Raw genomic sequence first — 12,789 nt, forward strand, 5'->3', positions numbered from 1 at the left:
CTGCTTTATAGAAGTCCTTAACTACAATCTTTTTTCTTTCCTCCTACTAATTTACAGTCCTTCCCTTTTTACTTTTATGATATGATTTGCTGAATGCCTGGTTCCCCTTAGGACTTCTGGGGAGAAAAAAAAGTATCAGGTTGCTCATAGAAATGCATTTTTTCTCTTTCTAATAAAGAGATGACTTTGAGCATGGACCATTGACTTTACCTCTGCGGCTATAAGTTTCTTTACTCAAGTTCCTAAGAGTTATTTACTCTTAGGGCCTCAATTCTTTTGTATGTAAAATGGGAATAACAATACTTCCATATGTTTCATAAGTTCACAGGAATATCTGGAGACTCGGATATGGAAGTATTTTAAAAGGGAGAAAGCCTGGCGCAAGTGCAAGATAATAAGGATATACTCATCATTCTGCCCAACTCAGAAGTATTAAAGGGACTTCTTCACAGATAAAACAAATTCTGCATTGAAAGCTCTCAAGTAAAACTGAAAAAAAAAAAAAAAACAACAAACAAAATGAAACCAAGCTCCCATGGATTTGTCCTTTTTTGCCACATTGCTCCTTGCCCACCCAATTCTCTGTGCTGTTCTTCCTATTAGAGCTTCCTGATCAGCATATGCTTTTTTTTTGGGGGGGGGGGCGGGGGAAGGGGGTAACATCCTATGCTCTGCACTCTTTTCCCTTATCAAACCTGTCTGTACCAGTGTCCATTCATTCTGGCCTTTTCCTCTGCTTAGTATAGGGTGGTTCACTCGAAAGAAATCAGACTACATGTCAGGGAACATACCTACAACTAGAAGCACATTTTCAGGTCTTAATTCCCAATTTCCTTATCTATTAAGTGAATTGGTGATAGATCAGATGAATTCTCTACCAGCTCTTTCTAATTTCAAAATCAATGATCCTGGTTCTATATTGAGCCAGGTTAATATGTCAATCCTCTCAGGTCTTCTTAGAGTTATAAAAGACCTTAATTCCTGGGAATAAATACAACCATAGGATTTTTTGAAGGCTAATTAGAAGGTAATTATGTGTAGGCAGGCTTTTTGGTCTCTCCAATCATGCTCTGTACGCTGTCTATACATAGCACTGCACTGCTCTTACCCTCCTTTTTTTTTTTTTTTTTTTTTTTGCTGTCTTAATCCCAAAGCTTATAACAATCTTCTCTGGTTATTACACTCACTGGAGAGTCCTTGAAAGGAGAGTTGGGTCTGTCATAGTAGCAGTTATAAATTATTAGGGAATAAAACAAATACCCCTGACTTGACTTGCATCAAATACCTGTTTTGGAGTCCACAGAAAAGTATGGTTGGCCCTGGAGAATGCTGTATACTACCCGGGCACTGTTGCCATAGGTTGGGTCATCAGCATCGGTGGCTGTCACTTGGATAACAGAGGTCCCTGGGGAAGAGAGAGAGTGGAAATCTGTTCAAATTGAATTGCTAAAGGCTGGACACAATCCCAAATAGGCAATCTTAAAGCATTTGCTAATGTTATGTTTGCTTCCTTTTCTAGGTCAAGCTTCCATAACTCCTATCTTGTACCTCTTTGGAAATTAGGGATGGTAATTATGTTTTAAATTCTTAATAACCAATAAGGACAACTTAGTTTTTTGGTTCTTCACTACTCTTCTAATTATACCAAAATGCTTCTCCTTTATGAACCAAACATCTATCCATCCATCCATCCATCTTTGTTTTTGAAGAACTAGAACTGAATAACAACACTAGCCTTGTTATTAATTTCATATTTTATTATGGCTGTTTTCAATGTTTAGGTAGTGTCCTGCCTAAGGACTTGGTTGTCACTTTTGGTTCAGTTTCATAGTTTGTGAGCTATTCTGCACAATCTTTTCTGTATTTAGACAGGAGGACCTTCTATAGTGGTATCACCCTATGAGAATCAGTGAACTCCACCTTACCCACTGGTGACATTTCTGGCACATTGGCAACATAAGGTCCGTCCAGAAACTTGGGCTCATTGTCATTGATGTCTTGGATTTTGATGATGAACTCTGACTCTGGCTCCATTGGCCTGCCTGTCCGCCTGTCCAGGGCTTGAGCTCTTAAAGTGTACTGAGCCCTTTCCTCTCGGTCAAGCCTCTGAATGGCATGAATATCTCCAGTGGTGTCGTCGATGGTAAACACGATGCCTGCACCTTCTCCTGAGAGGATGTATTTGATGGATCCATCGCCCCTGTCCATGTCTGAATGAAGCTAGGAAGGAAAAGCACCAAAATCTCATTATGGATAATGAACAGGTGTCAGAAATAAATTTTCAGTTTAGTCCTAACATATGATTTCCTTTCAAATAGAAAAATTTTTTAATTCAAATGTTTACAGTGTCTGCCTACAAAGAACTAATATTCATTGAACATGATTGTATCAAAGAGAAAATATAGGTTGATGAATAAGTAAAGTTTTTCCACTTTGCATTTAGTATCCTAAACTTACTGCTATTTTTTTAGGATGATATACGCGCATAAAGAAAAGGGTGTTAGTATGCCCAACTCTTCTCTGCTCCCTTCAAACCTTCAGGCATGTAGCAGAGATGGCAGAAACCTGTTGGCTTTTTAAAATGCATAGTCCAGTGGTAAAGCTGCAGAAAGCTGCCTGAAGCACTGCTGGGACGGTGTTACTCTGAGGATTAAATGGTATAGACACCATGAAGACACCTGAAAATATGTGCACAACATCCTCAGACAAGGATGAGTTTGGAGGTTGTGGCTTTGAGCTGATCTCAGATTGACTCGCGGCCAAACTAGGCAGACAGTGATTTTGCTGCCTGTAGGAATTCAGCTGTGTCTTATCTAGGGAAGGGAAATAAGAGAACAAAATTGACTGAAAAAATAGCTGGGGGATTTTTTCTACTGAAAGAATTCTATTTAGAATATGAAGTGCTCACATTTCCTCATTCCATATACAGTATTATTATTTTTCACAATCCAAATCTTCTATTTATGCAGTTAAAAAAGCAGAGGTGCCCAGTTCTTATTGTGTAGAATTGAAAGCCATTTATTCAGATCTGGCCACAAAGAAATGAAAATCCATTCCATGTGGAACTCTGTTCCCAGGCAGCAGAATGGAATTGGGAGGAGGACAAGGATCTCAGGATTTCTTTAAAATTAAAAAATATATATGCATGCATGTGATTACATATATATATAAATATACATATAAATATACATGTAGATATATATCTTTTCAAGGTATGTGGCATAGGACTTTCACTTAGAATGAAGCAGGTTAATTCAGGGCTTGGCAGATTATTTAGGGGAAAAAGAAAGAATAGAAGCTGATTGTTTTGAGATGTTCTATTTGTCATCTAAATGGTTTTGTTCAATAACAGTAACAAAGCTAAGCAAAGTTGTGATCATCATAGGCCAAGTTTAAGTTCTCTGCCCATGTAGAGAGCTTATTAAGTAACTGAAGGCTAAACATCGTTGCTGCTGTGGAGGAGGTTCTGGCTCCTCAGAGCCATCTGGCTGGCTGATGCCAGTAGTCTGGGCTGAACCTCAGATCTGTTATCTTTGTTTTAATCTAATATGGATGAACTGGAAGAATTTGAAGAACTCTGTAGACTGAGCTCCTTGAAGTCAGGAACCATGTGGCTTTTATCTTAGTGTGGGTCCTCACATGTAGTAAATGCTCAATAAAATTTTATTGAAAAAAATAGTGTGAGATGTAGGATTACAGTTACTAGTAAAGCTGTTTGTGAAATCACTTCACTTGTGTTTGAAAGAGCTAGCAAACATCTTTCAAGTAGCTTCTGAGTGTGTGTTTGCTGTTTCATCTGTAAGAGCAAGGGAAGGAAGAGTGGAGGGTGGGATTGCAGCAAATCAGGGGGTAGCTCTCATGAAAGGAAGAGTACCAGCTATGAAAGGGGCAGGATCTGCTTACAGAGAATTGGTTTCTGGGGAATATAATTGTTTCAGTTCAGGATCCAATCAGGGAACAAACATACACTAGTTATTTTAGCAAAGAATTTAACATGAAAGGCAAAAAGGGAACCCTGAGGTTTGGGAGGGATAGTAACACCAGGACACAGCTTGGGGAGCATAGGGCAGAGGTTGGATCTTCTAGAATCTAGATGTTGGGAGGAGGCTGGGCCTCAGACCTCTGAGATGGAGCGCTGTCCACTGGAGCTAAGGATTCTGGAGCTTAGAGAAGGTGTGCCCAGCAGCCACCTTCTGTAGAACTGAGCTTTCTGAGAAGGGGATGCCACCCACTGGTGCTGATATTTGTGAGGGATAGTGATGCGGCTGGTGCTGTGAGTGTGGAACAAACCCAGAAACTGGAATTAGTTGCTGGCTGGGTAAAAGTAGCAAGTCCCTTCCCCCTCCTGCCCTGGAGGTTCTCCATCCAGAGCATTCTACTCTCAGAATCCACCAGGGAACTGGTTGGAAGAGGAGAAGTTGTGGCTTGCAGAGTCCCAGCACCAGCGTCACAAAGTGGAGTATGGAAAGGTGAATATAGAGCAGAGAGACACTAGCCTAATGACCATCACAGTAATGTGCATTCAACATTAGGGTTTGCCAGCCATAGATACATATTTGGTTGGGAAAATTGCAAAGAGGCATTAACAGCTTTTCTAAGTCAGCAAATTGGCACTTTAATAAAATGTTTTATATACATATCCTTATTAAATTCAGCCAACACCGACTGAGCATCAGCTCCTTAGAGGAAGGCAGGAGCTTCTAGAGTGGAGTTGGCAGCACATAGTTTTGTATATCTTGGGAAAACATTTTTCTTCCCCAAATCTCCTAGACAGAACGAGATGGGTGGGTAGTCTACTTAACCTAATAATTCTTTAGTCTCTAAGATCTTCAGTCAAAGGAGTAGTGAATGATGGGAACACACCGATTATGAAAAATCTTAGTTGATTTAGGATCTTAAAAACAAGGGTGAGTTTCAGTCCTTTTGCCATCTTTCATAGTGCCTTGTATTGTTCCAGGAGTGCAGTAAGTGCTTTCGATTTGTGGTTAGACAGCTTCCGTGTAGTTGTTAACCTCAGTATGACTTGGAACTACAGATTTGTGCACAAACACGAGCTCTCTGCATCTCTCTCTTTGCATATGCCAATATAACCCAGCTTTACCTCGACACTGCCTGTCCCTGGAAAGCCCAGTGTGGATTTTATGAGGCCACACCAATTGCAACTGATAATTGTTGCAATATTCCTTTCTGAAAAAGCAAATACTCAGGCAGGCTCTCTAAACAGACATTTTCCAGAGCTCAGGGTGACAAGCTCATGCCCCTGGAGTGTAAAGGGATGAAAGGTAGATGAATTCTCTTTGAAAAGAAAGTAAGGGGGTAAAGTGCCTGGGTAAGTGAAGAGATAATTGTCTTCTTCATGCGGGGTAGTACACCCAGAACAGCATGAAAACTCCCACTAATTGCTGGTGTGTTGGCTGGGCAATGACTTTAGGGATGCATGCGGTGTCCTGTGTCTTGGGTTGGGGTAATTAGAAAAGGGTAAGCACTAATCATGAGTACTAGACAGTGCTACACAGCTAAGTATTTCCAGCATCAGGAGACAGTCAGGTGTGGTTAGATTTCTGGCCCTACCATAATATCATTGACTCTTCTGTGTATCTTTCAGGGCTGAGTCTAAAGTCAGAGCCACATGTATGCAGGGCAACATAAAGGAAAGCCAATTGCTTCGGTGTCAGATTTTGGTGTATATTTTATCTGGCCTTTTACCGTCACCTTTTGTATAACTTTGATCAATGACAATGACCTCTGTAAGCTAAGTTTTCTGGGCTAATTACCTAAAAGTGGTGAACTGTACTTACCTCAAAGCATTGTTATGGCAATGAAATGATCTCTGTGTGAATGTGACTGACTGACACATAGTACTGTAGTAGCCCAATAAAATGTTAGGTACCCTTGTCTTTCTGCAATGCTGTGCTGGGTTTTCAGTGTTGGGGAGGTGTAGGGAAGGCTTGGAGTGACGTTTCAGTTTCTCTTCTTGGGAGAAGAGAAGAGGACTATAAATTGTCCATTCATACAAAGCAGTTACTGAATACAATTTTTTTTTCTTAAAGTAATTTATCAGTAGCCATGTACTAGTATATCTAGTTGGAAGAAATGTTTTACAGATATTGAGTAACTGGAAATATTTGGAATTCTGAGTAGATAGAAGGTGTGTTCATGCTGGAAATGGCTTTTAAACTGGGCCTAAGGAATTTGAATGTGATTGAACAGAGAGTAGGTGACTGCATGTCTTGGGCAGGGCAGTAGCATGGGCATACTTCTGGGGTAGGGACAAATGTGGTATGTGTGTCAGGGCCAGTAAGAAGACCCAGCTCAGTTGGGATCAGGGCTAGATTTGAGAAATTGTAGGGAGGGCTGGTTAAGGGAGGATGAGTCATTTTCTGAAAGTCCTCAAACTGTATGCTAAGAGTTCTCCAGTGCTTTCTTAATCAGAGGAGCAATGTGATGGAAAGGGTGCTTTAAGGAGATAAATGTTCTGAATCCTGGGGTGAGGGATAGACGAGTCTCTCCACAGGGAGGCAGGCAGCGCCTGCTTAGTGAATCTAATCATGAAGAACAGAAGGACCACAGTAATGACAGAGCTTGGAGAAGATGAGGTGAATCTGAGAAAAACTGGCAAGGAATATGGACAGGATGTGGTGACTGGCTGTGCATTAAAAAAGAAGACAAGGAAAGGGAGAAGTCAAGGAAAACTACTACCACTATTAGCACTATAACTGTTACTGCCAACACCACTACTACTGCAGGGTAATGATTAAGATTTTCCTCCAAACTAGACACTTTGCTAACAGTTTTCCATGTGTCAGCTTATTTAATTCTTAACTACACCATTTTTTATCATCTTCTATATAATAGGTGCTTTTGGGGATTTGAGGATAAAATGGGAGCAATATCCTTGTCCTCACTGATTTGATAGTCTAGTCTGGGACTTCAGACAATATACATGTAAATAAACACATAAGTTGTAGGTTGTGATTAGAACTGTGAAAAAAAAAATAAGGGTAGTGAGAGAGTCTAACAGAAGGGCCTACATTAGAGAATGGTATAGAAAGACCCAAATCTGAATGAAGAGGAGGCAGCCATGAGAGAAGCCAGGGGAAGAGCATTTCATTATGAGTTAACAATAAGGCAAAGCTTGACAAGTTATAGGAACTGATACAAGCTATGCCCCTGGAACACAAGAGTGAGGGAAAGAATAGCATGGGAGGCCAGAAGGCAGACTGGGTCAGGGAGGAATGGCCTTGTAAGGGGTGTGTGTGTGGGGTCTGGATGATTCAAAGTATAATGGAAAGACACTGAAGGATGTCACCTGGCGCACACCCTACCCATGGCCCAGGTCAGAGCTGCCTGTGTGACCTGGTGTTCCCATCCACAGGTCACAGGACCACACTGCATGTGCACTGCCAAAAGGTCATAGGGCACCATCCTGATTTGGGTGGCAGGGCCGCACAGTGAATGCCAGAGGGCTATGGGCCCTCACAGGGAGTCACACACCAGAGGAACTGTGCATGTGTCCCATGAGACCCCGAGAATCTAAAGTGGACAACTGAGGGAGCAGAACCTTGGGAGAAGGGGTACAATTCAGAGCAGAAACAATAAAGGTGTGAAACCCAAGGCAGACCCAACCTCCAGTCTGGCAAGACCTGGATCATTAAACCACTAGGGGCTTCAACCTCTTGGACCAGAAGCAGGGAGCCCAAGGCCAGAAAGAGAAAGAAAAAATGGGTAGACAAAGAAACAACCCCCAAGGAAAGAAAAGGAGGAAGTGCCAGAAAAGGAATGAAATGAAATGGAGGAAAGCAATATGTCAGAGAAAGAATTCAGAGTAAGGGTCATACAATTCCTAAACCAGCTGGAAGAGAAAATTACCAACATATGTGAGAATCAAAAGGAAATGAAGAATGATGTAGCTACAATAAAAAACACAATGGAAGGTTTCAGTAGTGGACTATAAGACCAGATCAGTGAGTTAGAAGACAGGGTAGAAAAACACACCCAATCTGAACTGCAATTGGAGAAAAAATTAGAAAGTAGGAGGAGAGCTTAAGAGAGGTTTGGGACAACATGAAACAAAGCAACATCCATATAATGGGGGTGCCAGAAGGACAAGAAGAGGAACAAGGATTAGAAAACCTACTTGAAGAAATAATGACAGAAACCTTCCCTTATTTGGGGAAGAAAAAAGTCACACAAGCACGGAGAGTCTCAAGCAAGATGAACCCCAAAAGACCCACACCAAGACATGTAATTACAACAGCAAACGTTAACAACACAGAGAGAATATTAAGGGCTGCAAGAGAGAGACAAAGAGTTACCTACAAGGGATCTCCCATTAGATTATTAAATTATTTCTCAACAGAAATTCATCATGCCAGAAGGGAATGGAATGAAGTATGCAAAGTGATGCAAAATAAGGGACTGAATCCAAGAACACTTTATCCAGCAAGGATATCATTCAAAATTGAAGGGGAAATCAGGAGCTTTGTAGACAAAAAAAAAGTCTTAAGGGAGTTTATTATACCAAGCCAGCAATGCAAGAAATGCTAAAGGGACTGTTGTAACAAGAAGAAATATAAAGGGAAGAAGAAATATAGGCATAAAGAATAAAAATGGCTAAAAACAAGTGCTTATCAATAATAACCTTAAACATAAATGGATTAAGTGCTCCAATCAAAAGACATGGGATGGCTGAATGGATAAGAAAACATGACCCATATATATTCTGTCAACAAGAAACCCACCTTAGAACAAGGGACATACACAGACTGAAAGTAAAGGGATGGAAAAATATTTTTCAGACAAAAGGAAATGAAAAATTTCTGGTGTAGAAATTGCTGGAGTAGCAATACTTATATCTGAAAAAATAGACCTCTAAGTGAAGGCTATAACAAGAGATAAGGAGGGCTACTTCATAATACTAAAGGGATTGATACAACAAGAGGATATAACTCTGGTAAACATATATGCACACAATGCAGCAGCACGCAAATATATAAAAAAACTTCTGGAAGATATTCAAGGGAGAGATAGACAACAATACAATCATAGTAGGGGACTTTAATACTGCATTGACATCACTGGATAAATCTTCTAGACAAAAAAATCAGCAAAAAAACAGCAACCCTAAACTACTCACTAGATCAGATGGACTTAATTGACATCTTAAGAACATTTCACCCCAAAGCTATGGAATATACATTCTTATCAAGTACACATGGGACATTTTCAAAGATAGACCACATATCAGGACACAGGCTAAGTGTCTACAAATTCAAGAAGATTGAAAACATACCAAGCATCTTTTCAGATCACAATGGCATAAAATTAGAAATCAACTACAATAAAAAATCAAGGACTTGGAGGCTAAATAGCACGTTCTTAAACAATGATTGGGTTACCAAAGAGATCAAAGAAGAAATAAAAAACATCCAGGAAACAAATGACAATGAAAACACAACAAACCAAAATCTATGGGTCTCAGTGAAAGCAGTCCTAAGAGGGAAGTTCATAGCATTACAGAGCTACCTCAAAAAACAAAACAAAACAAGAAAAACTGGTAATATATTATCTAACTCTACAAAATTAGAAAAAGTGCAATGAGAAAAGCCCAGAATAAGCAGAAGGAAATAATAAAGATCAGAGCAGAAATAAATGACATAGAGACCAAAAAAAGGAAACAACAACAACAAAAAAACACAATACAAAAGATCAGTAAAACCAAGAGCTGGTTTTTTGAAAGGATAAATAAGATTGATGAACCTCTAGCCAGGCTCACCAATAAGCAAAGGGAGAGGACCCAAATAAACAAAATCAGAAATGAAAGACATGAAGTAACAGCTGATCCCACAGAAATACAAAAGATTATAAAAATGAACTATGAACAACTCTATTCAAACAAACTGTACAACCTAGAAGAAATGGACATATTCCTAGAAAAATACAATCTTCCAAAACTCAATCAGGAAGAATAAAAAAATATGAATAGGCTGATAACTGTGGAGGAAATTGAAGCAGTAATAAAAAAAAACTTCCAGCAAACAAAAGCCCTGGGCTGGATGGCTTCACAGGGGAGTTTTACCAAACATTCAGAGAAGAACTAAAACCTACCCTCCTCAGACTATTCCAAAAAACTCAAGAGGAAGGAACACTTCCAAGCTCTTTCTATGAAGCCAGCACTACCCTAATACCAAAACCAGATAAAGACACTAAAAAGAAAGAGAATTACAGGCCAATATCCCTCATGAACGTAGATGCCAAAATCCTCAACAAAATTCTAGCAAACCGTATCCAGCATTACATTAGAAAGATCATACACCAGTGGTTGGCAAACCATGGCTCACGAGCCACATGCGGCTCTTTGGCCCCTTGAGTGTGGATCTTCCACAAAATACCATGGCCTGGGTGAGTCTGTTTTGAAGAAGTGGCGTTAGAAGAAGTTTAAGTTTAAAAAATTTGGCTCTCAAAAGAAATTTCAATCGTTGTACTGTTGATACTTGGCTCTGTTGACTAATGAGTTTGCTGACCACTGTCATACACCATGACCAAGTGGGATTTATTACAAGGCTGGTATAATATCTGAAAATCAATAAATGTGATATATCACATAAACAAATTGAGAGACAAAAATCACATGATCTTATCAATTGATGCAGAAAAATCATTTGACAAAATCCAACACCCTTTCCTGTTAAAAACTCTCAGCAAAGTGGGAATAGAGGAATCATACCTCAACATAATAAAAGCCATATATGAAAAACCCACAGCCAACATCATACTCAATGGGCAAAAACTAAAACCATTTTTCCTAAGAACAGGAACAAGACAGGGATGCCCACTTTCACCACTCCTATTCGACATAGTACTAGAAGTGCTAGCCATAGTGATCAGACAAGAAGAAGAAATAAAAGGCACCCAGATTAGAAAAGAAGAAGTAAAACTGTCATTATTTACAGATAAGATGATAATGTACATAGAAAACCCTAAAGAGTCCATCAAAAAAACTACTAGACTTAATTAATGAATTCGGCAATGTAATAGGATACAAAATTAATACCCAGAAATCTATGGCTTTTTTCTATACCAATAATGAACTCACAGAAATAGGAACAAACAAACAAAAAATCCCATTTGCCATTACACCAAAAAAATTAGGATACCTAGGAATATACTTAACTAAGGAGGTAAAAGACCTATACTCAGAAAACTACAGGACATTGAAAAGAGAGAGAGAGGAAGACATAAACAAATGGAAGAATATACCGTGTTCATGGATTGGTAGAATCAACATCATTAAAATGTCTATACTACCCAAAGCAATCTATTGATTCAATGCAACCCCCATTAAGATACCAATGGCATATTTCACAAACTTAGAACAAACTCTCCAAAAATTTATATTGAATAAAAAAAGACCCCGAATAGCCACAGCAGTCTTGAGAAAGAAGAACGAAGTTGGAGAGATCACAATACCAGATATCAAGCTATTATTACAAAACCACTGTTCTCAAAACTGCCTGGTACTGGCACAAGAACAGACATATAGACCAATAGGACAGAAATAGACCCAAGTAATTATGCTCAATTAATATTTGACAAAGGAGGCAAGAACATGCAATGGAGTCAAACAGTCTCTTCAGTAAATCATGTTGGTAAAATTGGACAGATACATGCAAAATAATGAAACTAGACCACCAGCTTACACCATACACAAAAATAAACTCAAAATGAACAAAAAACTTAAACGTATGATGGGAAATCATAAAAATTTTAGAAGAATCTATAGGCAGCAAAATATCAGACATATGTCTTAGCAATATCTTTACTGATACAGCTCCTAGGATAATGGAAACTATGGAGAAAATAAACAAATGGAGCTACATCAAAATAAAAAGCTACTGCACAGCAAAAGATACCATCAACAACACAACAAGAGAGCTCACTGCTTGGGAGAACGCATTTACCAGTGTTTTATCCAATAAGGGTTTAATCTCCAAAATTTGTAGGGAACTCAGACAATTTAACAAAAGGAAGATAATCCAATCAAAAAATGGGCAATGGACCTAAATAGACACTTTTTGAAAGTGGACATACAGTAGACCAAGAGACATATGAAAACATGTCAAAATCACTAATCATCCGAGAGATACAAATCAAAATGATAATGAGGTACTATCTCACACCGGTCAGATGGCTATCATCAACAAATCAACAAACAGCAAGTGCTGGCAAGGATGTGAGGAAAAAGGAACCCTCCTGCACTGCTGGTGGGAATGCAGACTAGTATAGCCACTGTGGAAAACAGTATGGATTTTCCTCAAAAAATTAAAAATGGAACTCCTATTTGACCCAGTAATCCCACTTCTAGGAATATATCCCAAGAAATCAGAAACACCAATCAGAAAGGATATACCCCTATGTTTATAGCAGCACAGTTTACAATAGCTAAGGTTTGGAAACAGCTTAAGTATCTATCAGCAGATGAGTGGATTAGAAAACTGTGGTACATCTACACAATGGAATACTATGCTACTTTATAAAAGAAAACTCTTTCCATTCACAATGACATGGATGGACCTGGAGAGCATTATGCTAAGTGAAATAAGCCAGTTGAAGAAAGATAAATATCACATGATCTCACTCACTTGTAGAATATAATCAACAACATAAACTGATGAATAAAAATAGATCCAGAGACATAGAAGCATTGAGTAGACCATCAAACCTCAGAGGGAAGGCAGAGGAGGGTAAGAGATCAACCAGAGGACTTATATGCATTCATATAAGCATAAC

General features: G+C 39.1%; 1 protein-coding gene across 5 annotated transcripts in view; it reads right to left on the reverse strand.

The window, feature by feature from the left end:
• The window catches only part of CDH20 (cadherin 20), a 228,792-nt gene that overhangs the window by 52,062 nt on the left and 163,941 nt on the right, over window positions 1-12,789 (reverse strand). For all 5 annotated transcript variants that reach the window (XM_080685366.1, XM_080685365.1, XM_080685367.1 and 2 more), the window contains 2 exons: window positions 1,926-2,220; window positions 1,286-1,405 (listed from right to left, as the gene is read on the reverse strand). In XM_080685366.1, coding sequence (XP_080541492.1) covers window positions 1,286-1,405; window positions 1,926-2,220 — 415 coding nt within the window. The remainder of the gene's footprint in view (window positions 1-1,285; window positions 1,406-1,925; window positions 2,221-12,789) is intronic.

This window comes from Plecotus auritus (assembly GCF_963455305.1).
Source record: "Plecotus auritus genome assembly, chromosome: 8".
In the NCBI taxonomy this organism is placed as follows: Eukaryota; Metazoa; Chordata; class Mammalia; order Chiroptera; family Vespertilionidae; genus Plecotus; species Plecotus auritus.